Raw genomic sequence first — 22280 nt, 5'->3', positions numbered from 1 at the left:
GTTTGCAGGTCAACAAATCCTGTGAATGTGTCTTGATTTTTCTTTAGTCTTGCTTCCATGATCAACTGCAACATCAGAATTACCTCTCTGGAGCCTTTATTTTTCCTAAAGCCAATCCTGTCTTAATCTAATAAATCCTCATTATCTTTTCCAGTATTCTGTATATTATTCTTGTCAGCATCTTGGATGCATGCGCTGTTAAGCTGATTGTGCATCAATTCTCACACGTGACAGTTCTTGCTATCTTCAGAAGCTCAGATGGTATATTGCCAGACTCATACATTCTACACAATGTGAATATTTGTTTTTTAGCCACTTCCCCCAATGATTTTAGGAATTCTGATGGAATTTTATCTATCCCATCTGCCCTAATTGGTTTTAAGTCTTCCAGACCTCTTTTAAATTCTGATTCTAATACTGGATCTCCTCTCTTTTGTATATTGACTCCTGTTTCTTCTTCCACTACATCATTGGACAAGTCACCCCCCTCACAGGGGTCTTCAGTATATTCTTTCCTCCTATCCATTCTCTCCTGTGCTTTTAACAGTGGTATTCCCATTGCACTCTTAATGTTAGTACCCTTCCTTCTACTCTTTCTACTACAGTGGCGTTCCAATCCATGACTATTAGATTTTCATCTCCTTTTACATACTGAATTAGCTGTTCAGTATACTCATATACTTTCATTCTCTCTTCAGCTTGCGACATCGGTACATATACCTGAAGTATTTTTGTTGGTGTTTGTTTCCTGTTGATTCTGATGAGAACAACCCTAACTGTTCAAGTAACATACTCTCTGCCCTACCTTCCTATTCATAACGAATCCTACTCCTGTTATACCATTTTCTGCTACTGTTGATACTACCCTGTACTCATCGGACCAGAAATCCGTGTCATCTTTCCATTTCATTTCACTGACCTCCACTATTTGTAAATTGAGCTTTAGCATTTCCCTTTTCAGATTTTCTACCTTCCCTACCACATTCAGACTTCTGACATTCCATCTCCCAATTCGTAGAACGTTATCGTTTCATTGGTTGTTGAATGTTTTTCTCACAGTGACCTCCCCCATGGCAGTCCCCTCCCAGAGATTCGAGTGGGGGACTGTTCTGGAATCTTTTGCCAGTGGAGATATCATCATGACACTTTTTCAACTAAAGGCCACATTCCCTGTGGATACACCTTGTGTGTCTTCAATGCGGTGGTTTCTGTTACCCTCTGTGTCCTTATGCCATTGATCATTGCTGATTCTTCCACCTTTAAGGGCATTTTCCCACCACGAGAGCAAGAGGGTGCCCTGAACATCTGTCCACTCCTCCACCCTCTTTGACAATGCTGTTGATTGAATGAGGAATGACTTCTTCTGCCAGCCATCTTCGGCCGCCGCTGCTGCTGCTGCTGCTGCTGCTGCTGATTTTTATTCAAAATCTAAGTGGAGGTAGCCTTTAAACACAGGACCGAGGACATTTTTATTACTAATCAAAGATGCTACTCCTAGATCTTCTCTGTCATCCCCGAAAGTTGTCATCCCTGAAAGCTTGAAACACTTAAATCTTCATCCTGTTCAAGCAGGTGCACTCTCGAGCTTTGTGAATAATCTTTGGAGGAGCATATAATTCATGCTAACTTCTGCGTAAATGGAAAGAGCACAGCCACCAGTGCATTGCTACCACACATTTTCAGAGGAATTAATTTATGTCATGCAATGAGATTTTTCCCAAGTGAGCTGGAATGTTAGTTTAAGTACTAGACTTTTACTTTTATAGGTTAAAAGTCGTACTCTGCCGTCCAGATTTAAGTTTTCCATTATCGAAATCCCAATGCTGGTATGGCTTCATTGAAATGGAAAATGCAGACTTCCTTTCCCGTCCTTGGCTAGTCAGAGTTGCATCTCTGAAGAAGACATCACTTCTGATGAAACATTTTCACATTGTGTGGATTTGGCTGTGCATATTAGAATAAAATACCTGTTATTCAATGAGTATTCCATATAATTGATTGTTATATCAGTAACTGAGTTATGAAGAACACGTAATATATGGACATTACCATATTAAAACTTGTAAATTAATGTAAAAATTATATAAATGTATTCATTAGGCACAGCAAATTTAAATATCTGTCCTTCTATTAAATATCATGAGGAAAGTCTTTCTTTGTATTTTAATTGGAGGAATAAAAAATCTACTCACCATGTGGAGTCAGGATAACACACATATAGAAGGTATTACTGTTTGCAAACTTTTAGAGCCAGCGGCTAGCAGAAGGGTTGATTAATCTTACTTATCTTTTCAAAAGTTGATTATTTTTGTTGATATATTTCTTTGTATTGTGTACTAGCTACTTCACATAAGTACTGTTTTTTGTACTAATTCTCTTAGCACATGTTCATCCAGTTTTGATGTAGTTGTTTACTTTTAAAATAAACTTTTATTCATTAACCATAACAACATGTCAAAAAAAAAGTACAGATTTCATTAATTGTTTTTTACTTTTGTCAGCACCATACTTTTTAAGGAGATGCTTATTTGTAAGTAGAATCTAGATCCTGAAAATACCTTTTAAGGCTATATCAACAAAATTATGAGAACAGACTGTGTACACCCAGGGGCAACCAGGAAAAATGCGTAATTTTTTTCGTCCAGGAAAAAAAACCGGGAATTCTTTATAATTATGGGAATTTTACTTTTCTTTCCAGTTAAATTTTGACTGGTAAGAACTGATACTCTAACAAAGAATTTCACTTTAGCCTGCTATTGCAGAATACAAGGTGTGATTGGAAAGTTTTAAGAATGGGCTTGTAATTGTACAATGGCGGAACTTACATGCTACTGTGATGCATCTCCTTTAAAACAGTCCCCTTCTGACTGAACACACTGACTCCAATGGTGTTTCCACTTTAGAAACATTCCTGGAAATTTTTTTCCTGAAGTGTGTTAAGAATGCTCTCTGTATTTGCCTGGATGTATTCAGTCAAGTCAAATAGTCAAATTGGCTGAACTGCATAGAAATGTAAATTAAGTTCATCAGCCATCTCCCTAATTGTAAGTCTATGATCAGGGCGGACTAAGTCGCAATCTTTCACAACATTTTGATTCGTTTTTGAAGTGGAAGGACGGCCGGACCGTGGTTCACCTTCAAATGATTCGCGGCCATTTTTAAATCTGTTGAACCAGACAAAAACATTTGACTGGCTCATACAATTATCTCCAAAAGCTGTTTTTAATAGTTTGCAAGTCTCAGAAGCTGATTTCCCAGTTTTAAAACAAAATTTCACACAAACTTGTTGCTCTGTTTTTATGTCCATTTTCACGCAGATAGAATCTGGCCACAAACCCTAACAGACCCCGCACTCAACCAGCTGCCACAATGAACTGAATAAAGGAAACACCGTTTCCTGTCAGGGCATTCAAGGATAAGACCCATGACTCACTTCCCACCCACCGTGTACCTGCCTGCCAAACCAGTAAGGAGTAGCGGATCCATTCTTAAAACTTCCCAATCACACCTGGTAATACTGAGCAATAAATCAGAAACGGGAGGATAATACCAAAATAAGACTTCAGTTGCAAACAAAATTCGCCATTTATTGTCGACAGCAGTGTGTGTCGAAGGCTTTAGGACGAAAACTGTGCAATGCTTCGTAACAGCAAATTGCTTTTGACGAGTGTAATGTCACAACTGATTACATTTCTAACAGGTTGCCGGAAAATATTGTGAACGGTACTTTAAGAAGCGTTACTTTAAAAGTAAATTTCCTTTTATTTCACATTAATTATGTTATGTATGAGAGTGTGCGATGAATTCCTTAAATAACGGAGCATTTGACTCTCACTCAAAACTTAACACTTTGAATACCAGTCTCTTAGAAAAATTGTGGGCCAAAAGACCAGCCGTTTATGCTGTTATTTCAAACTTCATTTGTGTTTGATATATCTTAAAGAGTAATACACACTAAAAAAAGATCAGCTTCATGGTTACTTTTGTGTATTTATTTTAAATCTCCCATAGATTAAAACTAATGCAATAATGATGGCAGACAGTATAATTATCCCTAAAAATAAGTGTGAGGTAAGTTCTTGAGCAATTTTACATGTAATTGGCTTTTCTGTGGAGAAGTTGAAGTGCTCAATGGATCATGTATTTTAGCCAGGTGACTCGCAAAATGTTCAGTACACAGCAGTGAAATTTATAATTGTGCTTGTCAGAAATATTCAGCTGCTGCAATGTATGCTTGCTCTTAATCACACCCTTGGGAAAAAAGAAAAAAAATTTTGCTGGCCAGTACCATATCTGAAACCTAATGTCTACATCTACATGGTTACTCTGCAATTTGCACTTAAGTGCCTGGCAGAGGGTTCATCGAACCAATTTCATACTACTTTTCTACCATTCCACTCTAGAATGGCGCGTGGGGAAAAGGAACACCTAAATTTTTCCATTCGAGCTCTGATTTCTCTTACTTCATTATGATGATCATTTCTCCCTATACAGGGTGTTACAAAAAGGTACGGCCAAACTTTCAGGAAACATTCTTCACACACAAAGAAAGAAAATATGTTATGTGGACATGTGTCCGGAAACGCTTACTTTCCATGTTAGAGCTCATTTTATTACTTCTCTTCAAATCACATTAATCATGGAATGGAAACACACAGCAACAGAACGTACCAGCATGACTTCAAACACTTTGTTAAAGAAAATGTTCAAAATGTCCTCCGTTAGCGAGGATACATGCATCCACCCTCTGTCGCATGTAATCTCTGATGCGCTGATGCAGCCCTGGAGAATGGCGTATTGTATTACAGCCGTCCACAATATGAGCACGAAGAGTCTGTAACCTGGTACCGGGGTTGCATAGACAAGAGCTTTCAAATGCCCCCATAAATGAAAGGTAAGAGGGTTGAGGTGAGGAGAGCGTGGAGGCCATGGAATTGGTCCGCCTCTACCAATCCATCGGTCACTGAATCTGTTGTTGAGAAGCGTACGAACAGTTCGACTGAAAAGTGCAGGAGCTCCATCGTGCATGAACCACATATTGTGTCGTACTTGTAAAGGCACATGTTCTAGCAGCACAGGTAGAGTATCCTGTATGAAATCATGATAACGTGCTCCATTGAGCGTAGGTGGAAGAACATGGGGCCCAATCAAGACATCACCAACAATGCCTGCCCAAACGTTCACAGAAAATCTGTGTTGGTGACGTGATTGCACAATTGCGTGCGGATTCTCGTCAGCCCACACATGTTGATTGTGAAAATTTACAATTTGATCACATACTGACGAAACCAAAATGAGCTCTAACATGGAAATTAAGCATTTCCGGACACATGTCCACATAACATCTTTTCTTTATTTGTGTGTGAGGAATGTTTCCTGAAAGTTTGGCCATACCTTTTTGTAACACCCTGTATAGGTGGGTGTCAACAAAATATTTTTGCCTTCAGAAGAGAAAGTTGGTGATTGAAATTTCGTAAATAGATCTCGCCGCAAAGGAGACCACCTTTGTTTCGGTGACCAACTCGCCTATCATATCAGTGACACACTCACCCCTGTTGCACGATAACACGAAACGAGCTGCCCATCTTTGCACTTTTTCAATGTCCTCCATCAATCCTACTTGGTAAGGATCCCACACCGCGCAGCAGTATTCCAGCAGAGGACGGACAGATGTAATGTAGGCTGTCTCTTTAGTGGGTTTGTTGCATCTCCTAATTTCGCCTTTCCCACAATATTATCTATGTGGTCTTTCCAATTTAAGTTGCTCGTAATTGTAATTCCTAGGTATTTAGTTGAATTGACAACCATTAGATTTGTGCGATTTATCATATACCCCAAATTTATCGCATTACTTTTAATACCCATATGGATGACTTTGCACTTTACTTTGTTTAGTGTTAATTGCCACTTTTCGCACCTTACAGATATTCTCTCTTAGATCATTTTGTAATTGGAATTGATCGCCTGATGATTTTACTAGACTTAGCTTTCCTTGTAGCTACACTGTATGTATAGATCATTAACTTTTCCTGTTTGTGTCTTCGCTCTAGTTAACAGCGGTATTGCTATTGGTTGAGAACATCATGTGTCATATGTTCTGAATATGTGCTGTCATTAGCTGATGGGGTCATGTGACATAAGCTATGTTTAGCAGAAAAAGGCACGTCACAACCTCAGTTTCAGTGCTTCGCAACCTTCAGTGTTGTGTGTGGCGAAATTTGTATTTATACTTCTATCATATGGAAATATGCCGTGTACATCTTGCTGCGCATTGAAGATCTTTCCAAACCAAGGGTTTTTTTATTTAATTTTTTTTTATGAAATTGTTGCACTTTAGGCTGTTAAAACATTGTTTATTGTGACTGCAACTTTGACACATTGTCATTTTCAAGCATTGAGGGATGTTGTAACACACTCAGTAATATTGTCACATAGAAGAAGGTGTAATTAGATGAATGATGAACACTAACTTCACTTAATGAAGGTTTATTCAGCACTTGCACGTACTAGAGCACAGAGCAAACTGCCTCTGGCCCGAACACATACAGTATATTTACAGTTACAGAACATTCCAGTACAATGATTCTTCACATTTCTACAGTCGCAGGTTCGAATCCTTCCTCGGGCATGGATGTGTGTGATGTCCTTAGGTTAGTTAGGTTTAAGTAGTTCTAAGTTCTAGGGGACTGATGAGCTCAGAAGTTAAGTCCCATAGTGCTCAGAGCCATTTAAACCATTCTTCACATTTGTGGATACTTTTATAATGTACTGGAACCAAATATACAAATTAAAATTGTACAGATCAGGTGAGTTTTGAACTCACGGCCCTCCATGCAACAGTTTAGTATCATCACCACTACACCACGGTGCTACTCAGCTTCTGCGACATTGCTTCCTCTTTAAGAGAACAGCGTCTCGCTGTTGCGTCGTCTTAGTCTGGGAAAAAGTCATCAGTCCCGCATACTCTTGACTCCCGATGACTGATTCTCGCCCTGACGGTGATATTCTTAGAACTTCATTTCCCACTATGCTCTTCGTCACCTTTCCGCTTGTTGCCTGTTGCTGGAGCTTCGAATTTACCGTGTGTTGCAGGATCCTTACAGGGCGTCATTCGAAGGACGTGGACCGTATCAATGATCTTTTGTTGTCTTGTGTTGTGGTAGAAATCTTGAGCTTCATAAGTAACATCAGACAACTGTCTTACAACCTTATAAGGTCCAAAGAAATGCCTGAGGAGCTTATCAGAGAGACCAACCTTGCAAACAGGAGTGAAGATCCAGACGAGTCACCAGTCTGGTAGACAGCAGGGCGGTGGCTCACGCATACCTTCGGCGATTGTTTTCTTGAGCCTGTGACGTGCGGAGTCGAGCTAACTGCTGAGCTTCCTCAGCCCTGGTTGACACCTGGCTGATGTAATCATCGTCCATGTCATCAGAGTGTAACGGAAACACAAGTGTCCATTGTCGTAGTCACCTCACGCCCATGCACCAGGAAAAATGATGTAAATCCTGTGGTGTCTTGTTTAGCAGTGTTGCAGGTAAACGTCACGAAAGGTAGCACCTCGTCCCAGTTGCTTGCTCAACATTGATGGACATTGATAGCATGTTGGCCAAGGTCTTATTAAGGCGTTCAGTAAGCCCTTTAGTTTGCAGATGGTAGGCAGTCGTCAAGTGGTGAGTGATGTTGCACTGACGGTTTATCTCTGTCACAAGATTCGATTGAAAAACTTTCCCTCGATACATAATTAACGACCTTGGGCCACCGTGTTTTAATATAATGTCTTCCACGATGAATTAGGTTACCTCAGATGCTTGAACTGTTTTCACGGCTTTTGTAATGGTGTAGTGTGTCAGATAATCAGGTTTCTCAACATGTAAACAGCGGCTTTGTCGTGGCCTGATGGGAGCCACTGTGTCGTTGATAATGGGCGCTATCACAAGGTCCAGTACCCAGCACCTCCACCAGAATAATGTCACATAGAAGAAGGTGTAATTAGATGAATGATGAACACTATCTTCACTTAACGAAGGTTTATTCAGCACTTGCACATACAAGAGCACGGAGCGAACTGCCTCCAGTCAGAAATATACAGCTACAGAACATTCCAGTACAGTGATTCTTCGCATTTGTGGATACTTCTAGAATGTACTCGAACCAAATATAGAAATTAAAATTATACAGTCCAGGTGAGTTTTGAACTCATGACCCTCCATGCAACAGTTTAATATCACCACCACTACACCACGGTGCTACTCAGCTTCTTCTGCGACAAAATGAAGCTGTGACATGCTGTGTAAGAGCAGTTGCAATAGTGGTGTGAATTTATCTGTTGTTTCATATACCATTCATGTTAGAAACCTGGTGAAATAGTGGTATAAACACACACGTTTAAATTTCGTGCAACTAAAGTTAAACGGAACACGTGAGGCAATACTGACCCTACGACTTATCTTAGAAGCTAGATTAAGGAAAGGCAAACCTACGTTTCTAGCTTTTGTAGACTTGGAGAAAGCTTTTGACAATGTTGACTGGAATACTCTCTTTCAAATTCTGAAGGTGGCAGGGGTAAAATACAGGGAGCGAAAAGCTATTTACAATTTGTACAGAAACCAGATGGCAGTTATAAGAGTCGAGGGACATCAAAGGGAAGCAGTGGTTTGGAAGGGAGTGAGACAGGGTTGTAGCCTCTCCCCAATGTTATTCAATCTCTATATTGAGCAAGCAGTGAAGGAAACAAAAGAAAAATTCAGAGTAGGTATTAAAATCAATGGAGAAGAAATAAAAATTTTGAGGTTCGCCGATGACATTGTAATTCTGTCAGAGACAGCAAAGGACTTGGAAGAGCAGTTGAACGGAATGGATAGTGTCTTGAAAGGAGGATATAAGATGAACATCAACAAAGGCAAAACAAGGATAATGGAATGTAGTCAGATTAAGTCGGGTGATGCTGAGGGAATTAGATTAGGAAATGAGACACTTAAAGTAGTAAAGGAGTTTTGCTATTGGGGAGCAAAATAACTGATGATGGTCGAAGTAGAAAGGATATAAAATGTAGACTGGCAATGGCAAGGAAAGCATTTCTGAAGAAGAGAAATTTGTTAACATCGAGTATAGGTTTAAGTGTCAGGAAGTCGTTTCTGAAAGTACTTGTATGGAGTGTAGCCATGTACGGAAGTGAAACATAGACGATAAATAGTTTGGACAAGAAGAGAATAGAAGGTTTTGAAATGTGGTGCTACAGAAGAATGCTGAAGATTAGATGGGTAGATCACATAACTAATGAGGAAGTATTGAGTAGGATTGGGGAGAAGAGAAGTTTGTGGCACAACTTGACTAGAAGAAGGGATCGGTTAGTAGGACATGTTCTGAGGCATCAAGGGATCACCAATTTAGTATTGGAGGGCATCGTGGAGGGTAAAAATCGTAGAGGGAGACCAAGAGATGAATACACTAAGCAGATTCAGAAGGATGTAGGTTGCAGTAGGTACTGGGAGATTAAGAAGCTTGCACAGGATAGAGTAGCATGGAGAGCTGCATCAAACCAATCTCAGGACTGAAGACCACAATAATAATAAAGTGTTTATATCAAATGCGTAATAACCTAAAGTGGAATGGTTTCATTTACAAATTTCACAAAGGTTGCGGACTGAATCATCGTCAAACTTCTGCATTGTTTCCCCCTTTTTCATTTCCTAAAGTTCTGGGAAGTTCCGTGCCAATGTATAAAACCTTTACCATTCAAAGGATTGATAAGTTTTACAGCTTCAAGGGAAAGTATATTGTAAATAGTCTTCACGGGTTTGTTGCCGGATCACGTAGTGCAAATTCCACAATATTTCCTTGGAGCAACTGTACAACATCTTCAGGTGGTTCAACCTTGCTCGTGGCTAGGTACGACTGATGATATCCGCACACTGACACCCTGTTTTTAGAACACATGCGCGAAGAATGTGCAGCCACGGAAATCGTGTGTGCACAGTGGTTTGCCATATTCAAACTCCCTCTACCAAAAATTGTAGAGCGGTTCTCCTGCACGTGCACTGTACGCTGCGTTTGTCAACAGTTCGGCCAGACGTTACTCACCAACGGCAGTACTAGGCCAATGTTATGGCGGGCCTGTTATCGAAGAACCTTGTCTTTCGCGTCGTGATTTAATAGCAGTCAATGCACGGCTCCAGGCTGTGCTCAGTTGAAATCCCATATCCTTGTTGATGAGATTATCAGCTGTACCGATGTGTATTGCTTCCTTAATTACGCAGTTCCAGAAAGATGACGCCGGGGATAAAACTTGCATCTTTTCATAAATCATACAATGTCCTGTATTCAGGCAGTGTTCCACAATTGCCGACTTTTCTGGTTGACAAAGGCGTGTGTGACGCTGATGTTCATCGCAGCGTTTTTGTACTGTGCGGCATGTCTGGTCTATAAACGCTGCTTCACAATGACAAGGAATCTTGTACACATCATATTTTCTCAGTCCAAGGTCATCCTTAACCAAACCCAAAAGGTTTCTCAGTTTTGCATATGGTTGAAAAACACACTTAATTCCATATATTCTGAGGACTCTTCCTATTCTTGATGATGTGGCACCAAAATACGGCAAAAAGGCCAAAGTGGTGGGTGTCTTCGTATCTTCATTCTGCTCCATAGATTGAATTCGCCTGGGCCTGAATGCATTACGTATCTGTCTTTCAGAATAGCCATTTTGTCGGAACACTGTCTTCAGATGTTGTATTTCACTTGACAGGCTCTCAGGGTCAGATACCAATCAGGAATTGGAAGAGTCTTTGGAAGACATGGAATTAAGTGTGTTTTGTTTTTCAACCATCTGCAAAACTGAGAAACCTGTTGGGTTTGGTTAAAGATGACCTTGGACTGAGGAAATGTGGTGTGTACAAGATTCCTTGTCATTTTGGAGCAGTGTATATAGGCCAGACATGCCGCACAGTACAAGTACGCTGCGATGAACATCAGCGTTATACACGTCTTCGTCAATCGGAAAAGTCAGCAATTGCGGAACACTGCCTGAATACAGGTCATTGAATGATTTATGAAAAGACGGAAGTTTTATCCCCGGCATCATCTTTCTGGGACTGTGTCATTAAGGAAGCAATACATATCCATACAGCTGATAATCTCATCAACAAGGATACGAGATTTCAACTGAGCACAGTCTGGAACCCTGCATTGACTGCTATTAAATCAAGACACGAAAATCAAGATTCTTAGATAACAGGCCCGTCATAACACTGGCCTAGTACGGCCGTTGGTGAGTAGCACCTGGCCACACTGTTGACAAACGCAGCGTGGGAGAGCTGTTCTGCAATTTTCGGCAGACAGAGTTTGAATATGGCAAATCACTGAACACACGTGATTTCTGCAGCTGCGCATTCTTCGCGCGCGTGTTCGAAAAACAGGGGCGTCGGTGTGCGGATACCATCAGTCGTACCTAGTCACGAACAAGGTTGAACCACCTGAAGATGTCGTACAGTTGCTCTGAGGAAATATTGTGGAATTTGCACAATGTGATCCAGCGCCAAACCTGTGAAGACTATTTACAACACATCCGCTGGGAAAGCTTGAAGAGTCACATCTGGAAAGTATATTGTCACTTAACATGAAAAAAATATTGTTTTACATGGGGTATAGTGTATTTTTCATGTGGGGAAAAAGTGTGTTTTTAGATGGGAAATCTGGGAAAAATAAATTATTTTTTTTTTTTTTTTTTTTTTTTTTTTTTTTTTTTTTTTTTTTTTTTTTTTTTTTTTTTGACCATGTACACCCTGGCAAAAGGATAGATTGCAACTCATTGTAAAGATAACAAGTTGAGGTGCAGACAGGCACAACGTAAAGAATATTACATTCTGAGCTTACAGCCAAAGCCTTCTCCAGAAAAGAATACATTCACACAAGTAAGCACATCTCATGCATACATGACCACTATCTCTGACCGGAAGATATTCCAGCCTGGTATTTTAATGCTATTATTTATTGAAAAGACATTCATTGCTAAAAGTCGCATCAGCTACAAATGGTAGGAGGATTGGGGAGATACTCTGTGGCCAGCTGAATTACATGTAAATTTTTGCATTAAGTGTAACTAAAAATAATTATAGAATCTGGTAGAATAGTTCAATAAAAGTAATCAATATTTTTTAAAAATAAAGTACACAGTAGGCATGAAGTACACACCCAGACCAATCCACTGACATTGCCAAGGTTAACATATTCTATCAAGAGTGCAACCAAAATATTTGTGTTTCACTTTGTTTTTTACAGTATTGTGGAATTTTGTAGACACACAGAACTAAGTATGTTGATAACTCTTGCTTGATTAATTGATAGTACTAATTAATGTTTCTTTGGTTTTAAGTGTTGTATTACTACAAGTCATTGTTTTACATTTGGTTTTAATGTGTGTTACCAATTTGGTTGTATCAAGAAAGTCTTACTGAATTGCTCTCTGTTCTGATTATTACAGGAAAGGAGAGCTTGCAGATGTGAGAGAAAGAGGAAAATCAAACATAGTCATGATGATGCCTGATGAATGCAGGTGATTATTTGTTTCACTAGACATTTCAACTATATTGTTTCTGCTCTTGCAATTTGTAACATTTTGAAACTACCCTATGTGTCCCTGTTTCTCTACTGGATGTCACCCTTTATTTTCTTCTTTCTTCATCCTCTTCCTAGCTGCCCACAGCCAAAAGCAAAGGGTCCTTTCCTATGAACAGTCTGCAAATGAATTACCTGTATCTTCAGATGTCTGCCTTGCATATTGTTCTGATTGTCATTAATTCTTCAAAAGATAGAGTGAATAATAGTATAACTGGCTATAAATGTGTGTAAATTCCAATTGAGATCAAATTCAGTTTCTGAGAGACGTAACACACTTGCACACTAGTTGCACTGAGTATTAGATTTTGGTTGTATTTTTGCGCCAACATGTAACCCCATGGTTTCGTTTTTGCCTTGCTTTTGTCAGGAAGATACAAAATGTAATTTTTACATTCACTAAAAGCTTTTGAGTGTATAAGACACATATTTCACGCACACCTAGACATCAAATAAATATAATATTTAATATTAATTTATTTTGAACTCCAACAAAAATTCCAAAACACTAATTACACAGGCCAATGATGGAAAAAAACAACTTTTTTGCTGAAAATACCTTATTCTTATGTTTTTTAGGGTGGGAAATCCAAATATGATACTTAAAAAACTATATTACCCACCTTTTCTTCGCATTTTACAGTTAAATTTATTAAATTAAGTGATTTTTTAAAGAATTTAACAGCTTTTATGTAGTTAAAATAAGGAGGTCTAATGAATGTAGATGACATTGGTAGCAATGCTGAAAAACATTTGCTGCCAAAAAAAAGGTCGATTCTATTTTTGTGTTAGCAGATGGTGGTATGTTTACAGTCAACCCAACCTCACTTTCCCGTTTCCTGTACATGTGCTCAGTACAATGTCTAATCGTGGTTGTAAAAACTTTGCTGACAGTTTTTGTTATATTTGTTGTGAATTTGTTATCAAAAAACATCAAAGAAACATTACAGACTTTGTGAAAAAGGTTTATCTATCATAATTTGGATCTAAACTTGGTGATCAACGTAAATCTTGGACACCACATAAGGTATGTTAAGTGTGTGTTGGAGATATGAGAAAATGGTCCAAAAAGGAGAAAAAAGCCTTTAGATTTGCTGTTACTATGATATGGAGGGAGCCAAGAAATCATTCCGATGATTGCTTCTTTTGCAGTATTCATACTACTGGTCATAATTCAAAAAACAAGAAGGTAATAAGCTACCCTAACCTTCCATCTGCCATCTGACCAGTAGGGCATGGTGTAGATTTGCCGGTTCCTGAACCACCAGATGATTTAAATTCTATTCCAACAGAAGTATTTTCTGAAGTACAGTCTGATTTAGATGAACCAGATGGTGATGAATTCCATTGTAATACAGGTAGTCTAGAGCCCAAATTGTTTACTTGGACCGAGCTTAACGATTTGGTTAGGGATCTGTATGTAATGAAAGAAAAAGCTGAATTGCTTGGCTGAAGATTAAAAGAATAGAACCTATTGGCAGTTGGAACCAGCATATACATGTATGGAAAGAGAGAGCAGCAATTTCCCAAGTTTTTTCAACAAGAAGGTGATTCAGTAAACTGCTCTGACATTCCCAATCTGATGAATGAGCTTGGTATTGAATACAAAAAGGAAGACTGGAGGCTATTTATTGATTCATCCAAAACTAGTTTAAAGGCTGTTTTATTACACAATGCTAACATGTATGCATCTATACCTGTTGGACAATCTGTACATATGAAAGAAAGCCATGAAAACCTAGAAATTGTGCTAAGTAAAATAGGCTATTCTGCTCATGGTTGGATGATATGTGGCGATCTAAAAGTAACATGCATGCTTCTTGGTCAGCAAGGTGGCTTTGCCAAATTTCCATATTTCTTGTGTGAATGGGACAGTAGGGCTAGGAATCAACATTGGTGCAGAAAGGACTGGCCTGTGACGAAGTCATTAAAACGTGGTGAGAAGAACATTGTATGCAAAAAGCGTGTAGATCCAAAAAAACGCACTCCTACCACCTCTACGTATAAATTTAGGCCTAATGAAACAGTTTGTAAAGGCTTTGCCTAAAGATGGACCATATTTTAAGTATCTCTACCAAAAGTTTCCACACGTTTCAGAAGCTAAACTAAAAGAAGCTGTCTTTGTCGGACCTGACATTAGAAAATTGATGTTTGATGTTAACTTTGAATCCACAATGACCTTAAATGAGAAAAAAGCATGGGTATCATTCAAGCAAGTCGTTACGAAGTTCTTAGAGCATGAAAAAGACCCAGAATACGTTTCAATGTTAAAGAAGTTTAAAACTTTAGGATGTTTAATGAGCCAGAAAGTTCACTTTTTGAACAGTCACCTTGATTACTTCCCGGACGATGTGGGAGAGATCACTGAGGAGCAAGGAGAGCATTTTCACCAGGGCATTAAAGTGATGGAAAAATGTTACCGAGGCCGCTGGAACACCAACATGTTGGGGGTTACTGTTGGTCACTTCACTGAGAAGTTCAGCAAGCAAATCATCGTAGAAAAAGCCTCACAAGAAGCTTCAAAGAAAAAAGAGAAAGAAAATATAAACCAATTCCAGCTGACAAGTGAAACCTCTATTAACAGATGTTATTGTTTTAAATAGCTTACTGTAAATACAAACCATGCTTATATTGTAACAAAGCTTTTCATTAATTTCCCCATTTACCATATAGCATAGGATTTTTATACTATATAATAAAAAGGATATTGCTCGAAAACTATAGGTGATACAAGAAAACTGAGGCTAGATTTGGATTTAGCACATAAAAATCTATAAAGATCAGCTATCAAAGTAAAAAACGTTTTTCAAATAAAATTTTTCATTGGTCTGTGTTATTCATTTGTTGGGGTTATGCTACCACCTGTTGAGCAACTGGGGTTACTTTTTTTCAGTTTAAAATAATTTATTTGGCTCAGTAATTTGTGAAAAGTTCCATTGACAGTCTCTGTTTACTGTGGACACCCACATCTGCACTTCTGGTAATTTATCTGGTCACTTTGTGTTTTTAGTGAATAACAATGATATTTCCTCATGTTTCTTACCGTTGGAGATTATGAATTCCAGTTCTGATGAAGGCTATCAGACATCAGATGAAATTAAAGATTTACCTCTTGTCTTGTCTTGTCATCTGTTTCTTCCAGGACTTCAGAATTTAACTTAGTTTGTGATTCATCATATTTATTACTTTTAAATTAAACAAATTGTGGCAATCATCTGGTTTGTTTTAAGTGCTAAAGGTGATTTTTCACAGTAATAATACATCGCTTAGCACAGGTACACTGTGTGATCAAAAGTATACGGACACCCTCAAAAACATACATTTTTCGTATTAGGTGCATTGTGCTGCCAACTACTGCCAGGTACTCCATATCAGTGACCTCAGTCGTCATTAGACATCGCAAGAAACCAGAATGGAGCGCTCCGCAGAACTCACAGACTTCGAACGTGGTCAGGTGATTGGTTATCACTTATGTCATACGTCTGTACATGAGATTTGCACACTCCTAAACATCCCTAGGTCCACTGTTTCCGATGTGATAGTGAAGTGGAAACATGAAGGGACACATCCAGCACAAAAGCATGCAGGCTGACCTTGTCTGTTGACTGAGAAACAGCCGACAGTTCAAGAGGACCATAATGTGTAATAGCAGACATCTATCCAGACCATCACACAAGAATTCCAAACTGCATCAGGATCCACTGCAAGTACGATGACAGTTAGGCGGGAGGTGAGAAAATGAAAACTTGGATTTCATGATTGAGCGGCTGCTCATAAGCCACACATCATGCCGGTAAATGCCAAACGATGCCTCACTTGGTGTAAGGAGATTGGACGATTGAACAGTGGAGAAACTTTGTGTGGAGTGGCGAATCACAGTACACAATGTGGCGATCCGATGCCAGGGTGTGGGTATGGCGAACGCCTGGTGAACATCATCTGCCAGCGTGTGTAGTGCCAACAGTAAAATTCGGAGGTGGTGGTGTTATGGCCTGGTTGTGTTTTTCATGGAGGGGGCTTGCATCCCTTATTGTTTTGCATGGCACTATCACAGCACAGCACCTTCTTGCTTCCCACTGTTGAAGAGTAATTCGGGGATGGCGATTGCATCTTTCAACATGATTGAGCACCTGTTCATAATGCACAGCCTGGGGCAGAGTGGTTACATGACAATAACATCCCTGTAATGGACTGGCCTGCACAGAGTCCTGGCCTGAATCCTATAGAACACCTTTGGGATGTTTTGGAATGCTGACTTTGTGCCAGGCCTCACCGACTGACATCAATACCTGTACTCAGTGCAGCACTCCGTGAAAAATGGGCTGCCATCCCCCAAGAAACCTCCCAGCAACTGATTGATGGAGGCCTGCGAGAGTGGAAGCTGTCATCAAGGCTAAGGAGGTGGCAACACCATACTGAATTCCAGCATTACTGATGAGGGCACCTCGAACTTGTAAGTCATTTTCAGCCTAGTGTCCGATACTTTTGATCACATAGTGTATGTCCACCTGGTTCAACAACCAGAGTGGGAAAAAAAAAGCTAAGTGGGAAATGGGAAATTCTTCAGCATATAATGTTATCGCAGTTGAAGACTGCTCAACTCACGTCTTTGCTTGGGGACACTACAGTGCCTCCACCACTAATGAGAAAAAAATTTCCTTCTGGTGAGCTGGCAGTTCTTCACTACTTCTAAGGTGTGGCAGGTCCCAGGAATTCTTATTCCCCTATTCGACTGCTTGGTGCTGGGAAATCAGCATGAAGATGGTATCAACTGTACAGTTCATAGACACATCATCATGGTACAGTGTCAGCAGATTGTGACCGAGTAGAGCAGTGATGGCACAGCTCACAGTGTTGACAGTAATGGCATATTAGCTGGCGTAGAAAGGGAAAACAAGCTCTAGTACCATATGGTCATCATCGGCAACAGCTTGATTAGATCATGAAATATAATGCACTAGTGTATGAATAATCCACCAATAGACTTCAGTACTTTCCTGTAGTGTAAAGAGTTAATGATTCATGTGGTTATGCAAGCCTTGTTTTTCTGTCTTCTGTCGTACGTAATGCAACATGCATCTGGCAGTAAGCATATAAATTCGTAAGTTCCTATTATATAACAAATTTTTGATTAATTGTTGTATATACAGGTACGTATAAGTTCATGTTGTATGTTTTATTCATGGGGTTGTTAATGCATTGGCATTCTTGTGTCATTTGGTTGGTCACTCACTTTGTTTATGTTGTAATTCCGGAGGCATTCCTCTTTGTACTCTAAAATGTTGTGCACAAGACAATGCCCACTTGTCATTCATAAGGCTTTTCCCCTCTTGATGTTAATGTTGCGTCATTGTCACTAATTAACTAGTACTGCCCCAGAATTCTCTTTAAGTCGTAACTAAAATATTTATTGACCAATAGACAGTGTTACCTAAACAGCACCTGACTAATCTAAACACTTCATACACATAACTGTGCATGGTAGTGAAGTATCATTATACATCCTGTACACACATGTATTGCCACAGGAGCCTAGCATTAATTAGTAAGCATTCACTCAGGGATTAGTGTAAAAAATATTTGCAAATCTCATGGATTCCACAATCATATTATGCCTTTACCACAAAATTCAGTTGCGAATAGCTTCAGTGTATCCACTTAATTATAAATTAATGCTTGTTAAGATTACTGTCAGTCAGTCTCTTCTAAACAACTAATCTTTCTGGGAAAATACACAAGGAGAAGGAAAGGAAACAAATCATTTGAGAAGTTTAAGTTTCTGTATGCATAGTACTGTAATCACATTTGATCCTTCTAATCTCTACGGGGCAGTTCTGTACCTTTGTGCAGTTCCCATGACAGTAGTTCATGTATCTCTTAAATAATACAGAGTGTTTCTGTTGGTATAAGACTAATCGTAAAACTTCTTAAAATACAGTTTTTACACAATTCATGACATGTCCAAGTGAGTCTCCAGTTTCTTTCAGTCTGACATAGGTTGTACTTAGTGTCGTGTGATGCAGTAAATGATGATTGATTCCATCAGTTGACACATACGTTGGTTGAAATCAATAACTTAACTTCCCTTGAAGCCAGTATTGGCAGATGCATGGAACATATTGCAAACTGATTTTTGCCCTGCCTAATATGCGATTTAGATGTGTTCTCTGTCATCACAGTCACTGAGTCTATGAAACATGAAAAGTGTAGTTGTTTGTTTATGAAAGTGTCGAAATTATCAATTTTACTTTTGTGGAGCTATGGCCTGCAAACATAGAAAGCTAGCAATTCAGGAAAAGCTGTTGATCATCCACAATGTCGATAACAGTTGTAACCAAAAACTTCCAGACATGGTGATGAAATAAGATTTTATTTAGCCCCATTTATTTGTGCAGCAGACCCAAAAATAAGACAGTGTTCGTAAATGCTGAAGCTAATGATTCCTGTAGATAGAAAAGGAAGAACATTCATGTGTTGACATTCAGTGATGTGGGAAATATTCTTTCAAACTGTTTTCAAGGACAGAGAAATAGCAGCATTGCTATAATCTGTTCATCATAAGAATAAACCCGATGTAAACAAACACAAATGCAATGATTGGTCAGAAGCCATAGCACACATACACTGGTGGTGTTACGCTCTTGGAAGTAGGTCCTGCTTATGTGTTAGATATCTTTTTACTAAGTTACGTTAAATGAAACTTTAGGATATTCAAATGTACTAACAGCAGTCAACATTTTTCTTAATCACGCTTTAGCTACGTAGCTTTTATTTAAAAAATCATTTACAGTCACAGCCTCTGCAGCGTTGTGCTCTGATTGTCATGCTGTTAATGTGCGGTATGAAAATGGCTGAGGCTGTTTTCTGTTCTGTAGTGAAACACGCATGGAACATGGTTAAAAAGTGCCAAGAAATTGACTGTTCTTAATGTTTTTCATAAATTTATGGAAATTATCGGCTTTGAAGTTTTCCCAGCATTGTGTACATTGCAGTTGACAACCAAAGTCACATTGAACATGTAGTGCAGTCGGTAGGATAATGGAATGTGAAACAAATGTAGTTATTCGCGTGTTGGTTCAAATCTCCCTAACATAGTTTCCCCCCCCCCCCTCCCCCCCCCCTTGTTCACTTTTAAATATCTACATCTTGTAATTATAAAACTCATAATCATTTTTTATGAAAAATGCACGTCTTCTTGTTTCTATCTACATATTGGATGCGAAATTCCTTTTTCCATCTCAAATACAAATTCTTAATTATCGATGTTTTATGAAAGACGGTTCATAAAAGTTGTTTAAATTAAGAAAACATAACAATTTAATTTTTAAGCCAAAAATGAAAAACCGAATCCTCTTTATTTGGACTATATCCATCGTTTTATACTTCAGAGGTAGATAAATATCACAAAATAATGAAAAACAGTCATTTTCACAGCATCGAGCACATCATACAAATGCTGCATTTTTACATTTGCTACTGTACCATTACAATATGAACCCAACAGAACTGATCTGGGTCCAAGCTGCCGGATTTGTCACGAGAAGCAACAAGACTGTTAAGCTGCCTGATGTACTGGAACTAACGCATGCAGCTTTTTCACACATCACTGCCAAACGCTGGCAGAATATAGAACGGCTTATCATAAAAGAACAAAAGAAAATGGTGTGCCTGGTTGGCTTCGTAGAATCTGTTGTTGATAGGCTCATTATCAACGTAACAGATGACACTTCCAGAAATGAAATGTATTTCTCGGATTCGGATAAGAAAGGAGCTAAGACATTACCAGACGACTCACTGTAAGTAATACCTACAGTGGCTTCAATATTTAACTATATGCTGAAGTCCTTCAATACTCTCTTTTGTTACACACAGATTATGCAGAAAAATTAACTGTGGTTAACTCAGGAATTTTCATCTTTTTGTTTTTTATTACAATAGTACGTTAGCTAAAAACAATAACGTGTTGCGGTTTTCGTCTAGTCGTGTAAGGAGCGTATTGTGGGAGATTTGCAGTATTATTTCATTCTGCTTAAATATTAAATGACATTTGAAGCTGTATTGTTCCTCTGCTCATTTCTTTACATGAGAACTGCAGCTGGCCACGTCACTGCAATCTATCTGTACCAGCTGACCAGCCAGTGCTGTCCAAGTTAAATGCACCGGTAAAGCTGTTGTACCATGTTATCACTAAGTCGATGTGTGCGTAATGGACGGCACAAAATGTACCCTTATTATTGTACTTGACAGTACTCCAGACAGCTTGGCTGCAGTCCCACGTGAAATGGAAATCCAATGAGGTTCCAGCAAACGCGGAAGAATACATCGTGCAATGTTTACATTAGGTTTATTCTTATGATGAATGGATTAAATAAGCAGAAAGGTACTGCAACATCATAAAATTCCTTTAAAAAGGGGCATTCAGAATTTCAGTGCAACAAATAGCTGGTTGTGTATTTTTTAAAAAATATCGTAATCTATTATTTGAAAGTGTAAGCGGAGAAAGTGAACATGCAGTCATAGGAAGTTTAAACTGTCAGAAGGGCTTTACATTGCCACGATTGATACAGGGTTATGAGTTCAGAGCCCTTTTCAGTGCTGATGAAACTGGTATATTTTATAATTTACTTCCTACAAGATCATATTCTGTTAAGGGAGAAGATTGCCATATAGGTAAAAAAAGGGATTACAATGCTATTGTGTGTAAACAGTGATGGAAGTGAAAAATTTTAAATTCCTAGGTGTTTCAAAAACATAAGGACACTACTCTGTACTTAAGACTACAACAGCAGAGCCAGGATAATGTCACAAATATTCACTAGATTTTTCAGTTGTTTAGATTTGAAGATGGGTTCAGCATGAAGGAAAATAGTACTTAGTATTGACTGATGCCATGTAAGTCCCAAGGAAACATAATTTCTGTGGAATGTGAATGCTGAGTTCCATTCTCCAATCTGCACAAGTAATCTGTAGCCTCTGGATCTATCATAATACACTCCTTTACAGCCAAATACAGAGTAGCTGCAGTGGAAGTGAGTTTCATTCCTTAGAGGAATGAATTGTTGAGGCTCGGCACTTTACAGGCTGGAATTATATAAAATAACAGACTGTGTTAAATTGTTTCGCAAAGGCTGGCTGTGGTGCATCACTTGTTGTTGAAGACGACAATGTTCCAGAGCAATGGAATAAAATCACTGGTATTTCTGAAAATGTGACATTTCAGGTCTTTGTTTGTTGTGATGATGACATCCACACTCAAGACTGATGCAAGTGAAATGTGTAAAATGCTTGTGAAGGAACACTGAAGTAGGAGCTGATGGTGACAATGAAAAACAAGAAGAAGAAGAAGAAGAAGAAGAAGAAAGGAATGTGGTTGAACCAAGTTTTGCTAGTGCTGTATAACGAATTGATACCATCAGGAAAACCGGTTGAAGTGATGAACTTGTTCAAATGTGGCCTCTGGTTTACATTAAATGCTGTTGGTGTGTTTCTGTGTCCCATTCTGCTGTCTCTCTCATTACTGCAATCGAGTTACTTCCATATCTCAGTGAATAAAAAGTTTATAAGTATTTGTCATACAACATAAGTGCTTTTTTGTATGCTGTTTTTTACAAAAAAAAAAAAAAAAAATTGTTTCGATATCTTGAAGCTTGTATGAAATGTGACAA

At 38.8% G+C, this 22280-nt stretch overlaps 1 protein-coding gene across 1 annotated transcript in view; it reads left to right on the top strand.

Moving 5' to 3' along the window:
* LOC126088396 (DNA-directed RNA polymerase I subunit RPA1) overlaps positions 1-22280 on the top strand; it is a 326390-nt gene that overhangs the window by 42033 nt on the left and 262077 nt on the right. Inside the window, exon 6 of the mRNA XM_049906539.1 lies at positions 12482-12553. Within this exon, the coding sequence (XP_049762496.1) occupies positions 12482-12553 (72 nt within the window). The remainder of the gene's footprint in view (positions 1-12481; positions 12554-22280) is intronic.

Source organism: Schistocerca cancellata, chromosome 1 (genome assembly GCF_023864275.1).
Source record: "Schistocerca cancellata isolate TAMUIC-IGC-003103 chromosome 1, iqSchCanc2.1, whole genome shotgun sequence".
NCBI lineage: Eukaryota > Metazoa > Arthropoda > Insecta > Orthoptera > Acrididae > Schistocerca > Schistocerca cancellata.
Note: the sequence above shows the minus strand (reverse complement) of the source record. Positions and strands in the feature narration are given on the sequence as shown.